This window comes from Bos indicus, chromosome 25 (genome assembly GCF_029378745.1).
Source record: "Bos indicus isolate NIAB-ARS_2022 breed Sahiwal x Tharparkar chromosome 25, NIAB-ARS_B.indTharparkar_mat_pri_1.0, whole genome shotgun sequence".
NCBI classification, from domain to species: domain Eukaryota; kingdom Metazoa; phylum Chordata; class Mammalia; order Artiodactyla; family Bovidae; genus Bos; species Bos indicus.
The window spans coordinates 8721767-8744798 of record NC_091784.1 but is presented as its reverse complement, the minus strand read 5'-3'; the positions used below and the strand labels follow the sequence as shown (position 1 = coordinate 8744798).

The window sequence follows — 23032 nt, the reverse complement described above, 5'->3', positions numbered from 1 at the left end:
GGAAAGAAGCCCCCGGAGAGGAAGTGAATCTGGGCCGCCAAGGCTGCCTCGCCTTGCCCAGACGCACCCAGATGTCTGCCCGGTCTGCCCGACTGGTTCTTCGCCGGGCCTCCAGTCACTCCCTGCCCGGGAGCTGGACAGACCTGTCACGCAGATCCCTCCCTTGGGATCAAGTTCAAGCCCCTCACCGAGGTTCATAAGGGCCTTCCTGGCACCGGTAGCTGCTGGTGTGGTCTTTCCCCTGAGGTTTCCTATGCCCTCGAGCCCAGGTCAGCTTCCAGAGTGCTGCGGGTAGGGGTGGGGTGGGGCCTGGGGAAGGGCCAGAGGGAGGCGGGAAGCTTTCTTAACAGCCCCAGGCTGACCTGGGGTGACCTCTCTGCTTCCCTTTTGCTCAACACTGAGCTACTGTGTTTACATCTCTTGCCGCAGTGTCTACTGTCCTGGAACCTTGAAGGCAGGGAGGGACTTCCCTCACCTGTCAGGGTTCACACTCTGCCTCACAGGATTTTCTGGGGATGATGAAGTGAGCGGCGGCTCCCACTCTTCCAAGGCTCTTATGAAAAGTCAGTTCAGTTGTGTGTGTGGTGGGGACTATATCCCATCTGAGCCTCCATGCTCACTCGCGTCCAACTCTATGCTATCCTTTGCACCGTAGCCTGCCAGGCTCCTCTGTCCATGGGATTCTCCCAGCAAGAGTACTAGAATGAGTAGCCATTCCCTTGTCCAGGGGATCTTCCAGACCCAGGGATAGAACCTGGGTCTCCTGAATTGCAGGCAGATTCTTTACCATCTGAACCACCTGGGAGAATGTCTAAATAAAGAAGAGATGGATGACATAACTGGGGGAGCTTGGGCTGGGCTGGACCTGGGATAAGACTACAGAAGCAGAAGGATGGCGGGAGGTCCGAGGTCATCTGGAGAATGGGAAGCAGGTTGAGGGAATTCTGACAGTGCAGGGTGGGGGTGGGGCCGGCCTTGGGGACCTGCTCAGGGGAGCTCCAAGCAGGGCAGGGAAACAGCACACCCTCCACCTCAGTTATAAGGGTTGTGACAGTCTGAGTAAGGTTAAGACTCAACTGACATAAGAAGTTACAGAGACTTGTAGGGCCCACTGGGTACTAACCCAGAGGACAGAGAAGCATGAAGGGTCTGCGCCAGTTGCAGTTACCATCCTGCAACATCGTGGAAACCACTGCATCGAAAAGAGCGACTCTCGGGTCCCAAAGGGCTGAGCTTTTCCCCCAGAATCTGAGTAGGCACCGGCTCATTGAACCACCCAGGGACAAAACAGGAATCGGAATGAGAAACAGGAACCAATAAAATCACTTTAATTTGCTACTTTTCATTTTGAAAGATCATTACAGTATCATTTAAAATCCAGCCAGGAAAGATGCCCCAGGACTGCTGAGTCCTGGGGACCACTGAGAACGGTCACCCTAGCACGTGACTGCGGGCAGGGCCGGTGGGGGCTGACCTCCAGACCGGTGCTGCTTGTCTCTTCCAGGCTAAGACAAGCTGGGCTCAGGGGAGGCTAGGGCGGAACCAGGTTCCTCTGTGATGAAGGCACCTGGTGGGGACCAACTAGTGGGGTGGCAGAACACCCCTCTCCAGTTCCCCCACCCCCAGATTCAGCTTCAGGTCTGAGAGTCCCCAGCAGAGGTCACGCCTGGACTGACCCCACCCCGGTCTGGAGGGACCAAAGCTGAACAATGATGTGTGAACCGTTTTCTTGGAAAGCTCATGTCCATGCTCTGGGTGAGGGCCAGAGCTGCTGTCCTTCCAGCCACAGGAACTTGCAGGAGGCAGGAGAGAGGGGAGACTGGGTTAGAGGCCTGACAGAGCTGCTCCAGCCCTGGGGTCCAAGTCTGGGTGAGGGAGTGAGGGAGGGGGCGGGCTTCTTATTCAAAGACCGGGCTCCAGATCTGTTAGCAGCTCAGGCCCTTCCCTGATCCCTGAGGAGTGAAGTGTGAAGGCCTCGGCACTCGCGGGGCTGGGGCTCAGAGCAGCATCTCGGGCGGCCTGCGGGCCAGTTCTCGGCGGGGCTGTTGGTTGCACCGTCCATGTCTCCGGAACCAGCGGGCTCTTCAATGTGTAGTGGATATGGAGCTACCCCGAGTCCTCAGCGAGTGACGTGCAAAGTCCCAGGGGTCAGTGGTCACTGGGCCAGCGCAGACACTCATGGGCTTCATTTCTGGAAATGTCTTAACTGTCTGTGCTGGGGTCGGCCTCATCATAAACGTCCTGTCCTTTCTCATCAAGAGAGCCCCCTTCCAGTGCTGATGCAGGGGGTCCCAGCATGAACATCTGTTACATTTTCCACGAGACCCATGAAGAGGGAAGGTCCAGGCTCACTCATTTCATTCTCTCTGGACTGTTCTGGAATGATGGGGAAGTTTAAAAACAAAACCCCCAGGGGCACTGTGACTGCACGTATCGGGTAGAGTGGGGGTGGTCGGAGACGGGTGGGGATGTAACTCTCTGCTGGAGGCAGTCCTGGGAACCATTCTTGACAAGCCTTTTTCTCTGGCCCTGAAAACGGAGGGCGATTCCCCTGCCCAGCGGGGATGGTAGCGAGGACTGCAGGGTGGGCTGGGGGGAGCCCTCCCACAGGGAGCAACCCCTCCCATGGGGTGCAGGCCGGTCAGCAGAAGAGCTCCTCGCAGATCCTGCGCGTGTCCTCCGGCGCCGCCACTGTGTAGCCCACTGTCCTGGGGTCTGTGAAGATCTCGTGGTCATTCCCGCCCTGTGAAGACACGAGGCGGATGCAGGGCGCCACCTGGTTTGCCCTGGGCCTTGGCCCCTGCCACCCCGGCCTGGGACCACCAGAGAAATGCGGACCTCGTGTTTTACTGGGAGCATCTCTCTGCAGCTACCATTCCAGGAGAGGAACAACCCGGTACAGCTGCTACCAAGAAAGGGTTTTTCACCTTCCCTTGAACTGCCTTCAGCTAGGAACATGTAATTATGCCTGTGGAAGAAATCACAATGTTCCCGAAGACCTAAGGCTTATTTTTCTATCAAGAAAGCAGCACAGTGGGTGACAGGAATCTCACAGCCATCGATTTGCTTTAACCGCACCCATATGTTCCTAACAGGTCACAGGGAAGGGCAGACGGGCCAGAGCTGCGCTGCCCTTGAACTTCCTGGGACCATGGACATGGTCCATCTCTGAGCTGACGCTGGCCACGCGTGTGGCTGGCTTGACAGATGCATGACTGGCCACGCGTGTGGCTGCGTGTGATTTATTAAGCTTCAACAGGCCCACGTGCCTGGAGCCCGAGCCTGCTGACCTGGGCTCAGATCCTGGTTCCAGCACCGGCGACGGGGGCGCTGTGGGCGGCTCTCCGTCTGTGAAAGGGGGATCGTGGCGGAACCGTGCCAGAGGTGCAGAGGCCACCGGTGGACGAGCGGTCCTGGGGCAGCCCCTGGGGCTCAGCGAGTGTGGGGACCTGTTTTCTTGCTTCCCTCGCCCACTGCGCCCCCAGGAGTTGAGGGCACGTGTCTGGAGGACCTGGGTATGCTAGGGGGAGGGGGTCCGTGATCGTGGGTCCCCCCAGCCCCAGAGCCAGTGCCGCGCCTTCCCCAGTCACACCTGTCTCAGGGAAATGCTGCTTCCACACCCCAGGCCCTGCCCCTGCTTTCCTTCTCATGGAAATTCCTACACTTTCCTTATAAAAATGGATAAGCAGCCTAATTAAAAAATCTTAAAAAAAAAAAAAAATCTGACAACTTTTTAAACGACTGACACCTGAAATTGCAGCTGCTCTCGTCTTTGTAAGAACCAGCCACCCCCAAGCAGAAGGTGGAGGTAGTGAGGTTCACAGACCCAGAACAGTCAGCTGCGGGGGCCCAGGTGAGCTGGGTGGAGCCACTTTGGGAGCCGTGACCTTGGAGCTGTGCTGGGGAAGGTGCATTCCCAGAAGCGGGCCAGACCTTACGTGGGCCTCACAAATTTATGTCCCACAAAAGGACTCTGGTCAGCCAGCCAGCTCCCACTTCATAGCCGGTGTCTCCTAGACAAATACGTGTGTGGGACTTCCCTGGTGGTCCAGTGGCTAAGACCCCGCTCTCCCAAAGCAGGGGGCCCGGGGTTCGATCCCCGGTCGGGGAACTAGATCCCACAGGCCTCAACTAAGGATACTGAGTGGCGCAACTAAGACGCAGCCAAATAAATAGACGAGTAAATATCTGAAAAACAAAACACCACCAAAACAAGTATGTGTGAAACCAATTCTTAAGATGAAACGAAAGGTTTCTCTTAGGGCCGGCCGGGTGTGGGGAAGCCAGCACATCGCACCTAACGGCATCTGACAACAAAGGGAGAACCAAGCCCTGCCCCGTGCAGACGCCCAGCGCCCCCGGGCATTCTCACTGCTGCGCCACTCACGGACCCTGGAGGGACCCTGGAGGGAGGGAGCACCCACGACCCGCCTGGCCTGGGCTCAGAAGCTCGAGGGACAGTGGCAAAGTCCACTGACAGGCTGCCTTCCGAGCTGGTCTCTGAGACCGACCCAGACGGCTCCGCTGGCAGCTGTAAAGAATGCAGGGAGGGGCTGAAGGAAGGGAGGCGACGGAGAAGACAGTGACCGCCCATCCGGGAAAGGCTGCCCCTGAGAACCCGCAGGGAGGAGCGGGGGTTCACGCCAAGCCTCCAGGGAGCCAGGCTTCACACCATCAGGTTCCCATCACAAGAGGGTCCTTCTGGAGAACGGGTCGGGGCAAGGTGAGGACTCCAAAGGGGGAGCAGAGGAGGTGCCTGCCGCCAGGCAGGGAGCAAGGCGGACAGAAGACACCACCTGGGGAGCAGGACCTCTGGGGCAACCAGGCTCAGAGCCGCCACACCCACCCCCTGGGGAGGGCGTCCCGTGCGGGGACAGCTGGGTGCCCACCACAGCCTCACTTGGCATGAGCATCCTCCAGCCCTGATGGCGGGGGTGCGGGCAGGTAGGGGAGCTGTCTCTGGACCTAAGTCAGCCCCACTGCTATATAAGCCCCTGGCTTGTATCGAGCCAAGGTCCAGATATTCAGATCACCTGTGAAAGCGGAACCACCCACAGGCCTCTCCCGCGGGGACCTGGCCTCAGAGCACAGCAGGCTCCTCCTGGGCGGCACAGACCTCGCCAGCCAGACTCGGAAGGAGGTCGGGAGAAGCAGAACCCAAACACCAAGCTAGTGAGGGCACCGCCCTCGAGAAAAATATGGCTTCGGCTTCGGTAATAACACTTCGGAGGACAGGAAATAGTGGAAATTTCAAAACTGGATTTACATATGCACCGAGGTTACCAGACTCAGCTTCCCCAAGCTCCAGAACAAAGCTCTGGTTTCCTGGGAGAAGAGGGAGGGGGCGGAAGGATGAATAAGCGGTTGTGTTTCCGTTGGGGTGAACCTGGCCGGCCTGAAGGAGAGGCCCTGGCTCAGCCCAGGCCGCCCATTAATATTTAATCCCAGAGAGGCCAAGGTCTTGGCTGCAGGGGAGAGGGTTCCAGTGAAACTTGATTATGCCGACGCTGGAGATAAAGAAGGGGAGCAGGGCTCAGTGTCCCCGACCCAGGTTCCCGCAAGCCACAGACGCGACATGACTTCCAGGGGGTCTGGGCTGCGTGGACACCCGCCCACTGCACAGCCAGGCTCTGCGGCTGCACGAGGATGTTTACCCCGGGGAGTCCAGCAGGCACTTGGCAAATCTCTACTTGTCAGGGGTACAAAGGCCTCCAAGACCAGGCCTCGGCCCAGAGCAGGGATTCGCCCCCTGGTGGCAGGTGACAGTCACTGCAAGAGCTTAAAAAATTCGTCACAAAGACTGGGAAAGAACAAAAGATGGGGGGCCAGAGGCCTGGGTAACTCTGAGAGCTCCCACCTCAGGGTATCTCCAGCCACCTGAGGGCCAGGCGCCTGGGGCTCGGGCAGCAGGCCGTGGGTCTGGGGGCTCCCCACCTGACTGCCATGTGTGCTGTTCTTCGTGGGTGAGAACAATCTCACTTTGCCGACAAAGGCCCGTCTAGTCAAGGCTATGGTTTTTCCAGTGGTCGTGTATGGATTGAGAGCTGGACTATAAAGAAAGCTGAGTGCCGAAGAATTGATGCTTTTGAACTGTGGTGTTGGAGAAGACTCGAGTCCCTTGGACTGCAAGGAGATCCAACCAGTCAATCCTAAAGGAGATGAGTTCTGAATATTCATTGGAAGGACTGAGGCTGAAGCTGAAACTCCAACACCATGGCCACCTGATGCGAAGAACTGACTTATTGGAAAAGACCCTGATGCTGGGAAAGATTGAAGGCGGGAGGAGAAGGGGATGACAGAGGATGAGGTGGTTGGATGGCATCACCGACTTGATGGACATGAATTTGAGCAAGCTCCACGAGTTGGAGATGGACAGGGAAGCCTGGTGTGCTGCAGTCCATGGGCCAGAGTTGGACGCGACTGAACTGATTTGACCACAACCTCAAACAATTTTAATGTTTGAAAATGAATGCCCTTAGAGAATAGTACTGATTTCTTTTTTTTCCTAGAAAGAAGTAAACAGGGTAAAAAATAGTAAGAGCCTGGCACCAGGGACCTGAGGTTTTGAAAGGAACCAGGTGACTCCAATGTTGCCTCCAGGGCCGAGAACCAGTGGTTTCAGTCCTAGTGATTACCAGGCGGCTCAGTGGTAAAGAACCCACCTGCCAACACAGAAGATGCAAGACACGTGGGTTCGACCCCTGCATCGGAAAGGCCCTCTGGAGGGGAAATGGCAACCTACTCCAGTATTCCTGCCTGGAAAATCCCATGGACAGAGGAGCCTGGTGGGCCACAGTCCATGGGGTCACAGAGTCGGACATGACTGAACAGAACGTGCACACACAAGATGACCCGGCCAGGGGTGGTGGAAAGCGAGCTGGCTGTTGGGCTGAAGTCCCTGGATGACTGACCCTTCTGGTCTGCTGATGGCTCTGGCATATCCTACCTCTGATCCATAAAAAGGGGTTTAGAGCTGTGAGGGGTCCTGGCTCGGGAAGCTGATGCTGTGAACACCAGTGCCCCCTGGGGGCCCGCTCTCCCTGAGCAGGAATGCTGGGGCGGGCCCGGTCCAGTCAGCCACCGTCCTGTCCTCTGGCCCCGGGAGGCCATGGACTGTCGTGTCTGGAAGGAAGGCGGGCCCCTGGTGGACAGCTGGAACCTGTGGCTCCTCTGCACCCCATTCTAGCTTTTGCTCTTCTCAGCGGGGGCACAGGGGTCTTCTCGGCCAGGCTGAGACCCTTTAATCTGGTCCAACCTCCTCCGGGGGGCTCCCCTCACCCCGCTAACAAAGCCTGCCATCAGCCACCTGAGACCTAGTCCTTAGATTTCACCAGACAAAGGAGTAGTGAGTGAGGCGGGTCTAACCCCAGGACACAGTGCTTTTGCTGGGGGTCCTGGAGATGCCTTGAGATGCTGGGCACGGCGAGGAAGTCCTGACTGCGGCTAAAGACCTACGAGCATCTCGAGGGTGGCTGGGTACCACTCACAACGGTGACGCGTCATCCGCCCTGTGGGCCCCAACCTCACAAAGCGTCCTCAGTCCCAGGTGAGCCTTATCCTAACTTGCTTAAAGGCAGTGGCTCCTGGATGCAGGCTAGGCTTACCCCACTGCCTGCCCTATTAAGACCTCACTTTGTTCTCGAGCCTTCGGAAGGGGACCCATACCCCCAGTGGACGGCCCAGGGAACTGAGGCCCAGGAAGAGACAGACTCGCTTGTGGTCACTGCGCCGAGCTTCTGGGGGTGCAGATTTGGGTACTCAAGCCCACTGCCCCTCTCCACCATGTGGGTTTTAGGGAGAGTGATCGCAGTGCTTTGGAATGAGGGGAGAGAATGACTAGGGAGGGGCTTCCAGAGCCCACTCAGGGGCTGACCGTCTATGGGGCCCCTGCCTTCCCCAGCTGCGGTGGGGACGGGGCAGACCCTGTGGAAGTGTCCAGCTCAGGGTCTGGCGCTGAGGAAGTACTTGAGAAGTTTCGTCTTCTTCCCTTTTTCAATTAGACAGTTTAAAGTTTTAGTTTTCAATAGATAGCACCTTCAGGCAGTTCAGAAATGTAAAGAATCGGATCTGGTCACAGCGGGCAGTCCCTCTCCCCTCCTCACCCCTACCCTCACAGTTAACTCTGGGGTTTGTTTCCGGGGTATCTTTTCAGACTCCCTGTGTGTCCAGACGCGCAAACGTGAGGAGAGAGGACTTCTCTGTCTTTAGACAGTCACGCAGCCTGTTACCCCGCTCTGGCTGTTTCAGGCTACCTGGCATTGTGCTGTGTTCACTCTGTCTCCTCCTGTGAAGGGTGGGGTCCTAGCTGGGCCGGCCCCTCTCTGAAGCCCTTTCTACACATGGAGGGGAGAATTGCGAGCTGAATCAACCAGAGCGGAACTGCGGAGTCAGAGTCCATCAGTGGGTAGTGCTCACGAAGGGTTCAGATGTGTTTTCATGCTGCAGCGACTTAAAGCCAATATGTTTTTTACAAAAAGCATTAAACAGGCAGAAGCACTGTTGCCTGGGAATTCAGGAAGGCTGGGGATGATTTGGCAGCCCCCCAGAGAGCGAGGCAGAGTGGTCTGGGTCTTCTTCCCGAGCCCTGGCTGGCTCCCTCCCCATGGCAAACTGAGGCCCCAAGGCTGGACCCAGGGCCTTCAACCTGAACTCTGAGCTGGGTTTAGGACACTGGTTGTTTTGACTGCTGGAGAGGATGAGGGGGTTCCCAGCACTGACAAGAGTTTAGAAAAGCAAAGGCCAGCCTCTTACTTCTCCCCTCTGCTCTCTGGAGGTGCTCAGGGTGGGCTGGGGGTCGGGGAAGACATGGGGGACCCCATACAACGTCAGATCCCATCAGAGGGAAACTGAATCTGCTGAGCTTGGCAGGGAAATGGTTTTTCACCCAGTACTCAGCTCAGGTGCCACCTCCCTGGAAGCCAGCAAAGACATTTGCCTGGCACAAAGGGAAAAAACAGCTTTCAGAATGTCTGTCACCGAATAGGAGAAGCGTAAAGCTAGCGCCTGAGCTGCTCTGTGCGTCGGGACGGTAAAAGAGTTAGAGGGCTGGGCAGCTAACTCCCATTTCCGGGAAAACCACTGACAAAGAAGATCAGAGAAGAGGGCCAAGGATGACGCAAGAAGGGTTCACCACAGTGTTCGTTACGAGAGCAAAGAGCCGCAACCCAAAACGGCCTCTGCTAGGGAAGTGGGTCAACAGACTGTGCCTGAACGCTAGAATGTTATACGGCCATCAAACGTTTGTCTTCAAAATATATTCCCTGATGCAGGGGCGGGAATGAAGTATGTTGAGAAGAAAAGCAGAAACGAAACGAGGGAACGTGCCAGGTCCACAGTTGGGGTCATGGACAGACGTGCGAACAGGCTGGGCGGCGGGCCAGCTGCGACTCACAAGTGCCTTCTACTTTCCTCCTCATGCCGCTTCTAATTTTCTACAATGAATGCCTATTAATTAAGGATTGAGTCGGGGGGAGGGGGACCTCCATTTCGCAGCACCCATTTTTTAAAGGTATGTAAGATTAAAAAAGAAGGTAACTGATACACTACTATGTGTAGTAAAGAATCCTCCCGCCAAAGCAGGAGACACAGGGATTTTTCAGTCCCTGGGTTGAGAAAATCCCTTGAGGAGGAAACGGCAATGCACTCCAGCGTTCTTGCCTGGGAAATCCCAGGGACAGAGGGGTCTGGTGGGTGACAGACCACAGGGTCACAAAGAGTCAGACATGACTCCGTGACTGAGCACGCACGCACGAGAACCAATTGCATAGCACAGGGCACCCTACTCAATGCTCTGTGGTGACGTAAGTGGGAAGGAAATCCAAAAGAGAGGGGTGATGTGTATACACAGCTGATTCACTGCTGTACTGCAGAAAGTAACAGAACATTAAAAAGTGACTATACTCCAGTAAGGGCTTCCCTGGTAGCTCAGCTGGTGAAGAATCCGCCTGCAATGCAGGAGACCCCGGTTCAATTCTTGGGTCGGGAAGATCCTCTGGAGGAGGGGATGGCAACCCACTCCGGTATTCTTATTCTGGAGAATCCCTGTGGACAGAGGAGCCTGGCGGGCTATGATCCATGGGGTTGCAAAGAGTCGGACACGACTGAGTGACTACGCCCAGCACAGCACATACTCCAATAAAAGTTAAAACAACAATAATAAACCACAAAACAGACTGATGTGTGGTAAGGCAGTTCTTAAACAGACAACTCTCTAATTCCTACATGAAAAATTCCCCAAAGAAGTATTTTATTGATTACCTCAAGGAGTGCACTCCACTCTGCAAAGCCCCAACTAAGGCCTCAGATGGCTGTTTACGCAGAGCAAGAAGGCCATGGTCACAGAATATTCTGTCTTGGCCCGTCTGAAGAGCCTGCTTCTCAGACTACAAGGACCGGCTCAAAGCTGGGGGGACGGGGGAGGTCTCAGGCCATCCCTTAGATCCTGGGGGTAATATCATTCGCTCGCTTTGCCTCAGACAGTGACTTTCTTCCCCCAATTCTTTGCCTGAATTCAAAAGCACTTCTGCCTCAAAGCATTTCAACAAAAGGAGGTGGTTATAAACCATTTCTCTCCATCACTGAGAGAAAGGCTCAGTGATACAGCTCCTGAGAAGCACGGGGTTTGCTGGGGAACAAGATAGAACTGGAGAGACGGTCTGGGGACTAGGAAGTATACTCATTGTGGGGAGCCGGCTCTGGGGTCGCCAGCTCTACCATTAGCTGTGTGACCTTGGGAAGGTTAACCTCACTGAGACCCAGGTTTATAATTTTTTTTCCGGCCACGCCACTCCGTTTGTGGGATCTTAGTTCCCTGCCCAGGGATTGAACCCAGGCCCGCAGCAGTGGAAGCTTGGAGTCCCAACCGCTGGACCACCAGGCAAGTCCCCCAGTTTTATAATTCAGAAAGCAGGCCTTGAGACTATACTATCTGGAAGTCCTTTCCTGCAGGAAGACTAGCAAGTGGAGCTCTTACTGAAAAAGGCAGGTCCACGTAGAACGCGTGTGCTAAGTTGCCCAGTTATGTCTGACTCTTTCTAACACCGTGGACTGTAGCCCGCCAGACTTCTCTGTCTGTGGGATTCTCCAGGCAAGAACACTGGAGTGCCATTTCCTCCTCCAGGGGATCTTCCCAATCCAGGGATCGAACCTCCATCTCTTATGTCTCTTGCACTGGCAGGTGGATTCTTTAGCATTAGCACCACCTTGGAAGCCTCCCACGTGGAACAGACTTTGGTAAAACAGCAAAACCCTGGGTTTTTGCTGGAGGAATTAAAGACTCCGTCCATGCAGTCTTTCTGCAGCACTGGCTGCTGCAGTGCAGCCACAAAGCCTGAGACAGGAGCCTGACAGCAAGGTAGCTACCACTGGGTGGCCCGTGGGGAAGCAGAGGGACACGAGGTGAGAGACGCTGAAGGGAGGCGGCCCTTGGCCGGGCAGTGGCCATTAGGGGTGCACCTCCTCGGGGCCTTGATGGCGGCAACGCCTCTTGGTCGGGCTCGCGGAGACCCGCCTGTCCTCAAGAGAGCCTCGAGGCTCTGGGGAAATCCCTTTGGCTGGTGCTGGCCTCTCCACACTGGGCTCTGCTCTCAGCCCCCAGTTCAGATTCAGTCCTGGACCGGGGGTTCCTGACCGTGCCCCCGGGACGGCCCCCTACCCTGTGAGTGATGCCCAGATCTGACCCTGCACCTCTCATCTCTCCTGAATGTCAGACCCACGAGATTCCCACTCTCCTACCATTCAGGGCTCCTTGCGCCTAATCAAGACGAATGCCTCTGAGAAAAATACGGTGAAAAATAAAAAGGGTAAGGGCTTTGAAACGCAAAGAGGGTATGATGACAGCCCCAGGTCTTGTTCTGGAAGGTGCTCGGGTGGGCGACACTCAACACCACACTGAAAGGCTCTATCCTTACCTCCAGAGGCGGCAGGTGTCTGAGCGCAGAGACACCCCGCAGGACAGAAGCCACCACCCAGTGTCAGCCAGGCTGCTGGGCGAAGTGTGTGTGGTAGGGGGAAAAAGCCCCTCTGTCTGTCCTTCCCCTCAACCCAAACTGAACAACACGGCTGCTAACACCCTTCCATACTTACTGGCATGGTTTTGTCGCCGAAGAAATAGATGGTCTTATAGCCGTCCTTCTCCACGTGTCCCAGGCAGTACCTCTTGTCCCAGCCATCGGGGAAGACATCGAAGCTGATCTGGCCTCCTGCCAAGTGGGGTGGGAGACACACAAGCCAGAGATGCAAAGGAGGTTAATGATGTGTCACTGAAAAAAACATGCACTTCAAGCTAGTCTGTAACTGGAGCCCCAAGGTTGACTTTTATTACCCTGGCTTGCTAATTACCATACTTTAGGGGTAACTTCAATCACTCCAGTGTTCTCGCCTGGAGAATCCCAGGGACAGGGGAGCCTCGTGGGCTGCCATCTATGGGGTCGCACAGTGTCGGACATGACTGAAGTGACTTAGCAGCAGTAGCAGTAGGGGTAGCTTCTAGGAATTTGTTTTTCCCCTAAATAATTATTGCTGTGGTTGTCTTATTTTTAGTTAAGGTATGGATATATACATATATTTTTTGATGTGGCTCATTTTTAAAGTCTTTACTGAACTTGTTACAATCTTGCTTCTGTTTTATGTTTTGTTTTTTTGGCCCGGAGGCATGTGGGATCTTAGGTCCCTGACCAGCGATAGAACCTGCCACCCCTGTATTCGCAGACGAAGTCCTAACCACTGGACCACCAGGGAAGTCCCTAGAAATTAATTTTGGCATTACGCTTCCCCCGCTCCCAACATCATTTCACTTAAAATCTAAAAATCTGAAGTCTGAAGAAGAGACGCAGCATGCTGACTCAGAGTGAGAACCACATCTGCCTCTGCAGGGCAGGGTCAGACGCTGAAGCAGCCTGGCGCGCACGCTGCCAAGGGCCTGCTGCAGCCCTGCTCACCTCCAGCCACACCACGCTCTTGCTGCGTCCTCCCAACAGCAGGATGCACCCCCCTTGCTGTGCAGGAAAATGAAAATCCCACAGACGGCGATTTTCCACACAGCTTTCATGGGCAACAAAAAACCCTTTCAAGGCTTTGTTGGGACACTTAACAGCCCACCCATTTATCTTTTACACAGAGTCCCCCTGCAGCTCTAGTTTTCTGGCAAGTGTATGCTTGCTTATTAGAGCTGGTGAAAGAAGAGGGCTTTAAGAAATGGCTCACCAGCACTGACAGTAGAAACCTGTCTGCTTAAAGCTGGGCGTGTTCCACCTGATTGCAAAGTGGAGACGCCCAGCACTGCAAGAGGGGCTCTGCATCAGACACAGAAACAGCCGCGCAGGCCGGTCACTGTCGGCAGAAGCTCCGGGAACCTAGACGAGAGCCTGCTCCTTTCTGGGCCCCGTTTCTTGATCTGTAAAATCAGCCCAAGTGACTTCTAAGGTTCTCTGCTGGTCACATATTACAGGATTTCAGACACATTTGACTTACTTGACCTAACGGGCCCCCTCCGACCCCTGCCCTGTCCCATCTCTTCTACGGAGTCACCCACGTGCTGTCCTCTGCCCAAAGGTGTGCGGATAAGTTCTTACTCTTCAAGCGCACGTGTGTGCGTGTGTGTGTGTTCAGTCAAGGCCTGTAGCCCTCTAGGCTCCTCTGTTCACAGGGTTCTCCAGGCAAGAATGCTGGAGTGGGTGGCCATTCCCTTCTCCAGGAGAGCTTCCTGACCCAGGTATTGAACCTGAGTCTCTTTCATCTCCTGCCTTGGCAGGTGGATTCTTTACCACAAGTGCCACCTGGGAAGCCCCTTCGTCACACACAGTTCATCAAGCAAGATGCTCTGGTTTTTGAGCAGAAGAAGCATTGGGAGGAGAATCCTGCTGGGTGAGGATTCAGAACCAGCAGCCTGGAATTCATCTTCTAGTCTGGCAAGTTGCTGCTACGGCTGATTCTGCAGGAGAGTGGTTTTTATTTTTCAAAAATTTATTTTAGGCTGTGCTGCAAATCTGGAAAACTCAGCAGTGGCCACAGGACTGGAAAAGGTTAGTTTTCATTCCAATCCCAAAGAAAGGCAATGCCAAAGAATGCTCAAACTACTGCACAATTGTACTCAACTCACATGCTAGTAAAGTAATGCTCAAAATTCTCCAAGCCAGGCTTCAGCAATACGTGAACTGTGAACTTCCTGATGTTCAAGCTGGTTTTAGAAAAGGCAGAGGAACCAGAGATCAAATTGCCAACATCCGCTGGATCATGGAAAAAGCAAGAGAGTTCCAGAAAAACATTTATTTCTGCTTTATTGACTATGCCAAAGCCTTTGACTGTGTGGATCACAAGAAACTGTGGAAAACTCTGAAAGAGATGGGAATACCAGACCACTTGATCTGCCTCTTGAGAAATCTGTATGCAGGTCAGGAAACAAGAGTTAGAACTGGTCATGGAACAATAGACTGGTTCCAAATAGGAAAAGGAGTAAGTCAAGGCTGTATACTGTCACCCTGCTTATTTAACTTATATGCAGAGTACATCATGAGAAACGCTGGACTGGAAGAAACACAAGCTGGAATCAAGATTGCCGGGAGAAATATCAATAACCTCAGATATGCAGATGACACCACCCTTATGGCAGAAAGTGAAGAGGAACAAAAAAGCCTCTTGATGAAAGTGAAAGTGGAGAGTGAAAAAGTTGGCTTAAAGCTCAACATTCAGAAAACTAAGATCATGGCATCTGGTCCCATCACTTCATGGGAAATAGATGGGGAAACAGTGGAAACAGTGTCAGACTTTATTTTTTTGGGCTCCAAAATCACTGCAGATAGTGACTGCAGCCATGAAATTAAAAGACGCTTACTCCTTGGAAGGAAACTTATGACCAACCTAGATAGCATATTCAAAAGCAGAGACATTACTTTGCCAACAAAGGTTCGTCTAGTCAAGGCTATGGTTTTTCCTGTGGTCATGTATGGATGTGAGAGTTGGACTATAAAGAAAGCTGAGTGCCGAAGAATTGATGCTTTTGAACTGTGGTGTTGGAGAAGACTCTTGAGAGTCCCTTGGACTGCAAGGAGATCCAACCAGTCCATTCTGAAGGAGGTCAGCCCTGGGATTTCTTTTGAAGGAATGATACTAAAGCTGAAACTCCAGTACTTTGGCCACCTCATGCGAAGAGCTGACTCATTGGAAAAGACTTGGATGCTGGGAGGGATTGGGGGCAGGAGGAGAAGGGGACGCCAGAGGATGAGATGGTTGGATGGCATCACTGACTCAATGGACGTGAGTCTGAGTGAACTCCGGGAGTTGGTGATGGACAGGGAGGCCTGGCGTGCTGCGATTCACGGGGTCGCAGAGTCGGACACGACTGAGCGATTGAACTGAACTGAACTGTGCTGTGTAACACGCAGGATTAGTTCCCCGACCAGGGATTGAACCCACGCCCCCCTGTTTTGGGAGTGCAGCGTCTCAACCACAGGACTGCCGGGGAAGTCCCAGGCGAGTGCTTTCCCTCTTATGGATGGGCCACCTGTAAAATCCTGCTGCCCATCAGCAAACTGAGCACTGAGTCCAAGAGCTGAACTTGGACTGGGCCGTATGGCTGTCACCAGCCCCATGTGGCTCATGAGCCCTGAACTTGAACTGAGTCCAAGTCCAAGAGCACACTGGCCCACAGCCACCTCCCAGCACGAACCCCTCGGACATATGGTACCTATGGAAAACGTGAGGCCTTTCCCAGCAAACTCTTTTCGCAGATCCTCCACGAACTTTTGTCTTATGTTTTCTTTCTGAGGAAGACAAAAAGATACAGAGAGTCTAGAGCAGTAGACAGCAGGCTTTCTCGGCCACAGACAGGCACACCACGTGTCCGCATGCCCGGGCTATTTCAGGAAGACTCACCTGATCCAGCTCGTAGAACTCAATGCGTTCTTCCTGGCTGCAGCTTCTTCCGATCGGCGACACGTTCAGCATCCCGTTACGGAACTCTATGAAAGTGCCCCTGGGCGGGAGGGGAAGGGGAGAGGGGTCCCGGAGACACATTTGAGCAACATGGCAGAAGGACAGATGGGCTAAGAGGCAGGCAATTCCACAGGCAGAGGCGGGTGCGGTCAACATGTGGAGGAGCTGTGCTGGGCCGTGGGCCGTCACCAGCCCTATGTGGCCCGTGAGCCCTGAACTGTGGCTGATCCGATCGGAGACGAGCGTTTAGAGATTTCATGTGAAAAAGTGTAATCCTCACTAATAAGGCTTTCCTTATCTTTTAAAATATTTACTTATTTGGCTGAGCTGGGTCTTAGTTGCAGCATGAGAGACCTAGTTCCCTGACCAGGGATTGAACGTGGGCCCCCTGCATTGGGCGCGTGGAGTCTTAGCCGCTGGACCACCAGGGAGGTCCCGATAACGCTTTACATTGACTGCATTTGACATGACTGTATTTTGGATACATTTGGTTAAATAAAGCATATTAAAATGAATTTCACTTGTTCCTTTCTTTCCTAAAAACCAAAAAACCCAGGACCGCAGAAAGCTCAAAAAATATATTACATTTCAGCTGGACAGTGCTGCTCTTGGGCAGAGAATGTTACAGCGAGCAAAGAGCTATGGAAACAATTACTAGCTCTTCACGCTCCCCGAGGAATCTGAAAGTATCTATCCAGACATCGTGGCCAGTGATTTAGTGAAATGCTGCTTTTCACCAAGCAAAGAGACACAGGAAAAGCTGCTGAGGATCCCAGGTGAGCTCAGTAACACTACTGTGAAGATGAGCGCCAGGCATGGGGCTGGGACCAGATTCCAGGCCAAGGCAGGCCACAGTTTACCAGGTGACCTTGGGCACCGCTCTGAGCCTCAGAAAGGGGCTAAGGGCACTCGCTCTAAGCCCCCAAAGGAGCTCCTGAAATCTTTATGTAAAAGTACTTTGCTAACTGAGTAGCAATGGATACTCAATCAGGTAAAGTGAAAACGGCAAAGTCTCCCTCACTGGACCCTCCCCTGCTGTGCTCCACTTGCAGAGAAAGAGGCAAACATATGTACACTGGAAACACTATCCCAACCCCCGCCCAGCTGACCTGGACTCTGAACAGCCCGGCTGGTCCCCCACTCCGTCTACATGTACACGGGGGTGGGGGGCAATGGTTATCATTCGGGGGCAGGGATCCTAGGCCTGTGGGTCCTAAACTGTCAGTAAAAGAGCTCTATTGTTTCCCCAGCTCAAGGACACGTCATTACTCTCATTCCCGAGAAAGGGAGGGCGGCTGATGCGTTGTTGAATGGCTTCTAACACCAGGACTAAGGCAATCGATCAAGCATTCACTTCCCCCCTGAAGATCTGGACTATCTGACATCTCACTGCACCTGCCTGACCTGTGCGGGGCACAGAGTGAGGCCCACGAGAAATGTGGGCAAACGCTGCTCAGAGGGTCTCAGCTCTGCCTCCTGAATCCACCAGGAACCCTGGGCTAATTCAGTCGCAACTCTGTACGCTGGTCTCTCACTAGACGACATCCTCTCTGAGAACGGGAGTGGATCTTACCCTCTTTTTATTTTCCCTTAACGCTTAGCTCAAAGTAAAGACTGAACTGACCTGAATTTCTAATTTACGCAAATGTCAACACCACAGGGTAACGAACGCTCATAGGTCACTTCCCAGTTCCAACAAAAAAAACAGATCTGAAGGTCCACCGGCCTCATCCACCCCGCTTCCTGGGACAGACGAGAAAAGACGAGAAAACCAAAAGCCCCGCCCTCTGAGAGGAGGAGCCGAGCAGGGCCACCTGATTCAGGAAATCAGTCTTTAAAGCGCAGCATCTCTTGAGATTCAATTGCCGTTTCAGAAACGTTTCACCTCCTAATCACTAGGGTGTCACACAGTAAGTGCAGAAAACAGAAGAAAATGAAAAGTATTTCAAAGAAACCACCTGTAACCTCATTACCCAGAAACAGCCACCGTTAGCATCCGGTCCGTTTCCTGCCAATCTTTTAATTGTGGCATGTGTACATGTTACTATTATTATTTAAAAATGGGAACTGAGATGATAAGTGTTTGGAGCAAGAGGCAGGTTCACAAATCAATGTCTAGAGAGGTCAGAAAAATGAGACAAACAGCCTGTGAAAGGCTGGAGATGGTGGTGGGGGGCAGCACTGTGCCTGTGCCGCTCGCCAGCTGCTGCCATGCTGAGGGCGGGCATTGAACTATTGGGTCTTCAGATGCAACAGAAACCGGGAGCCCGGACATTTAAAATCAGACTTTCAAATGACAGCCCTGGGACTTCCCTGGTGGTCCAGTGGTTAAGAATTCACCTGCCAAGGCAGGGGACACAGTTCGATCCCTGGTCTGGGAAGATTCCACATGCTTTTGGGCAATTAAGCCGGGAACTCTAGAGCCCTCGAGCTGCACACGGAGTCCAGTGCTCCGCAACAAGATGCCACTGCACCGCACCTGGGGTAGGCCCCGCTCGCCACAGCTAGAAAAAAGCCCATGCGTTGCGGCAAAGACCCAGCACAGCCAAAAATGAATGAATGAATGGATGAAAATGAAAAAACGACAGCACTTAATTCAGATTGTATTGAACAGTGGGGGCCAAGTGAACTTGGATCTGGGGGGGGATTTGGCCCGGGGGCCTCTAGTTTTGACCCCCCAGCTGGGGCTGATGCGTTTCCCACGCTGCTGTCACAGGCAGGGGCCTTGACTGGCAGTCTTTGAAAGCATCGAGCTTTCAATTCCTGTCATGTGGACATGCCATCATTTATATAATCATTTGTCCACTGCTAGGACTTCTCTGGCGGCTCAGACAGTAAAGCGTCTGTCTACAATGCGGGAGACCCAGGTTCGATCCCTGAGTTGGGAAGATCCACTAGAGAAGGCAATGGCACCCCACTCCAGTACTCTTGCCTGGAAAATCCCATGGACAGAGGAGCCTGGTAGGCTACAGTCCATGGGGTCGCAAAGAGTCAGACACAGCTGAGCGACTGCACTCTCACTTCTCCTTTCACTTTCCTTTAGTCCACTGCGGGCCTTGCAGAAGGTTTCCGGTGGCCCCTTGTAAGCACTGCACTGTGGAGTTAACTGAGCCCCAACCCGCCAGATGATGTGACGCTGTACTCCAGCAGCACCTCGTTGCTAAGAGCAAACCTACCTCTTCTTCGGGAGCTTGATTTTCGCGATGTAGCTCAGACAGTAGTTGATTAAATCCTGGATTAGGGCTTCACCCAGGTGACCTTGAATATTCTAGATAAAGAAAATGTTGATGTTACTTGACACAGTGGGAGATGTTTTCAAATGGCTTTCCAGCCAAGCCAGGTTTTCAGCCACCGCGGGCCGAAGGTCACCTGGCGGGGCTGGGTGACACCCACACTGCCTTCCTCCTCTCCCTTTCTTATTTGCTGAAAACATTGGGCAAACCAGAAAGGGCTTCAGTCAGAACCATTTCCTGCTTCATCACTCAAGATTTTTATGTTCATTATCTCTCAAAGTACTTCCTAGAAGCCCCAGAAGAGTTTATTCATTGCTGCTTTTATCCCATTAAAATATCTGCAGACACGGATAGAAAACATATTTGTTTCACTTCAGTTTCCTCTTCTGTCTGAACAGAATGATCCTAATGGTAATAAGAGCTACACAGGACTGCATGAAAAATGTCTGTAGCAAGGCAGCCTGCACTGGTCTCTGCTACCATAACAGAAATATTAATTACCCTTAAAAAGCAATTGTAAAAATTAAGTTAGCAATTTGAAATGTGTAATCGTCACATGGTTCAACATCCAAAATTTAAAAAACGAGAGTGAAAATTCATTACCATTCAGCCCCTGGAGGCATTTAAGTACCTTTCCAGAAAACATTTGACTAGTAGTCTGTCGTAGTCTGGATACTTACAAACCTACCTGTTTACACAAGAGTTTCCCATCTCTGTATGCTACCAAGCCATTTTCTGGAAACACGTAATCATATTTTTTAATAACTGCCAACAAAACAAAAGAAACTTTAGAATGCAATGAATTGAACCTTGTGTTTCTATTTCTTCATTAACACGTGGCCAACAAAACTGTTAAACTCCAACACTGACCTATCTTAACAGATTGGAAGGGTGGAATAAAGCTCCTTAAAAATTTTTTTAAAAGACGCTTTGTTATCAATTTAACAGATGACAACTAGGCTGCAGACTGGAGAGTTGGTGGTGGGTCACTGCGTGTCTCTGCCTTCCGCCTGTTCATTTGTAAAGGCAAGTGAAAGCCAACAATGGCTCCCAAACCCCACTGTAACCTGCGTCATCCGGACAGTGAGGAAAACCTGCCGAATTTGAGGCTATGTTCCCGGAGTTTCTGAATCAGAACCTGCAGGGGCCGGGTTAAGAATCAGATGATCTGTTTTCAAAAAAGCTCTTCAGGTGATTCTTAAGACCACCCACATCAATCTTGCCTGCGTTCACCCTGTCATTTCAGTCGTGTTCGACTCTGTGTGACCCCATGGACTGTAGCCCACCAGGCTCCTCTGTCCACAGGGGTTCTCTAGGCAAGAACACTAGAGTGGGTTGCCATTCCCTCCTCCAGGGGATCTTCCTGACCCAGGAATCGAACCCACACTTCCTTCATTGGAGGCAGATTCTTTACCGCTGAGCCATAGGGGAAGCCCATATCCATGGATGGTCTCAAACTTCAGGCGCTTGTTATAGTGCAGATTCCCAGGCACAGTGTGTTGGGTGGGGGCCAAGCGCTGCATTTGAACGAGGTCCCCAGGTGATTCTCATATAGGTGGGTCTTTCACTTTCTTCTGGCTCGTGACTATTTTGAATCTGGTGTTTCCACTCACACTCTGAAAGGTAAGACACTGTCCTACACTAACAAAACCTCTCTGAGCCTGTAGTTAAATACATGATCAGAGGCAGAAAGGGCAATCAGGACCAGGTAACAGGGTCTTAATGTGCCCCATTACGTTGTTTATACAGGCTTCCCAGGTGGGCTCAGTGGTATAGAATCCACAGGGTTGATCCCTGGATTGGGAAGATCCCCTAGAGTAGGAAATGGCAACCCACTCCAGTATTCTTATCTGGGAAATCCCATGGACAGAGCAGCCTGGTGGGCTACAGTTCACGGGCTTGCAAAGAGTCAGACATGACTGAGTAAATTAAACAACAAACAACAACATGTTGTTTATGGTGTTTCTAAACAGAGCACCTACAAGGACAATTAGTGAAAGAGGAACAGAAAGCTTTGTTTTGGGCGGCACCCCAAGACATGCGGGATCTTAGCCCCCCAACCAGAGACTTGAACCCATGACCCCTGCAGCGGAAGCATGGAGTCTGAACCACTGGGACCATCAGGGAAGCCCAGAACAGAGGGTTTTAAAGGGCCCCCACAGATTACTCTTTCAGTAACCGGTCGGATACATACAGCCCACACAGATTTTCACTGGAAGGTATTACGTCTCGAGGAGTGGTTCTCAACTGGGGGTGACGCTGCCCCGAGGGACATCTCTGGTGTCTGGAGGCACGTGTGGTTGTCACCCTGGGTGAGGGGGCGCTGCTGGCATCAAGTGAGCAGAGGCCGCAGATGCTGTTCAACAGCGTCCGATGCATCGGACAACAGAGAGTTCTTGGCCCCTGACGTCAATGGTGCCAAAGAGAAAGCTCAGGCCCTCGAGGTCTCCACCCACTGTTTCTCACAGGGCCCCATCTCAGGCACCCCAGCGGCCCTGGGGCCATGAAGATGAATAATCCGTAGTCCCAGTCTTCAAGACAGACAGAAGCAGACAGTCTCCAATACTCAGCACTACATAAGCAGCTCTAGAATCTCCTGAAGGCGGTTGCTGAAGTACGATTCCCAGGCCCCGCGGACCCACTGCGTCAGTCTCTGGCTTCCTGGGCCTGGGGGTCTGGATTCTGGTTCCCTAGTCGGGGAGGAGCCTTGGGTGACTCTGGGAAACACTGAGCAATCGGACAACAGAAGTAGGCGTGAAGACCCACAGGACCCCTCAGCACCCAGGTGAGCAGGGCGTCTGGATGGTGCCCAAACTGAGGCCAGGAAGGCAGTTAACAGATATCAGCAAGAAGGATTCCAGGCCGAGACACAGACACCGTTTCTAGGTCCATCTGTCCACGTGTCTGAGTACCAAATGCTTCACCAGCAGCTCCAGAAATGTATTTATAGGATTAAAAAAAAACAAAAAACAGAAAAACTAAGGGCAGAGAAAATGTTTCCCCATCGAAGAAGCAGGAAGGCTGCCCCACAGGCAGGAGGGTTCAGGGCTGTAACCACGACACTAAGTGGCGACGGGTCCCGATAACCTCACAAGAAGTTACTGTTTCACCAAAACCTAACGAGCAACGCAGAGCCTACCGTCATCTCCCAGCTGCTCCTGTACTTTCTCAAAGTCCGACCCGCCGACGACACCAATTTTGATCTTCTGCCTCAGTTTTTGCAGAAAGCAATCCATGTCTTTGGTAATTTTCTGCATTTCAAAAAGGAAAATAAACAGTCAGGAGACATGCAGGAATCGGGAGATTAAGACCCCCAAGAGTAACGCAACCTTTACTCTCCTACTTGTCTATCTGCTTCTACATCTACAGGTAAGACCTACTGTTTGGCTGTGCTTTTTGGACACTGGGGGAGTCCCTGGTGGCTCAGATGGTAAAGCGTATGCCCGCAATGCAGGAGACCCGAGTTCTATCCTGGGTCGAGAAGATCCCCTGCAGAAGGAAATGGCTACCCACTCCAGTATTCTTGCCTAGAAAATCCCATGGATGGAGGAGCCTGGTGGGCTACAGTCCATGGGGTTGCAAAGAGTCAGACACAACTGAGTGACTTCACTTTCACTTTTCACTTAGGGACATCAAGTTATCAGAAAAAAAAAAAAAAACTTGTTAAAATTTTTACCTGGCTTAAAACACACAAATAATACAGTAACAGCTGTTGTATTTTGCTCCAGCTTGTTTTTCTCCCTGTGCATTTATACACTTGTCTGTAGGCACATACATAAAAAAAAGGTTCTACTTTTTGAAACACCAGTTGGACTCATTGTCTATCTTGCACAATGACTTGCTTTCTCAGTATTAAGCTGTGATTTTTC

General features: G+C 52.6%; 1 protein-coding gene across 2 annotated transcripts in view; it reads right to left on the bottom strand.

Annotated features, from left to right (window-relative positions):
- Positions 1 to 1300: 1300 nt before the first annotated feature.
- Positions 1301 to 23032, bottom strand: part of PMM2 (phosphomannomutase 2) — a 30198-nt gene continuing 8466 nt past the window's right edge. For both annotated transcript variants that reach the window (XM_019988205.2, XM_019988206.2), the window contains 7 exons: positions 22303 to 22414; positions 19852 to 19928; positions 19107 to 19198; positions 15871 to 15970; positions 15683 to 15758; positions 12085 to 12200; positions 1301 to 2743 (listed from right to left, as the gene is read on the bottom strand). In XM_019988205.2, coding sequence (XP_019843764.2) covers positions 2642 to 2743; positions 12085 to 12200; positions 15683 to 15758; positions 15871 to 15970; positions 19107 to 19198; positions 19852 to 19928; positions 22303 to 22414 — 675 coding nt within the window. In that variant the 3' untranslated portion in view covers positions 1301 to 2641. The remainder of the gene's footprint in view (positions 2744 to 12084; positions 12201 to 15682; positions 15759 to 15870; positions 15971 to 19106; positions 19199 to 19851; positions 19929 to 22302; positions 22415 to 23032) is intronic.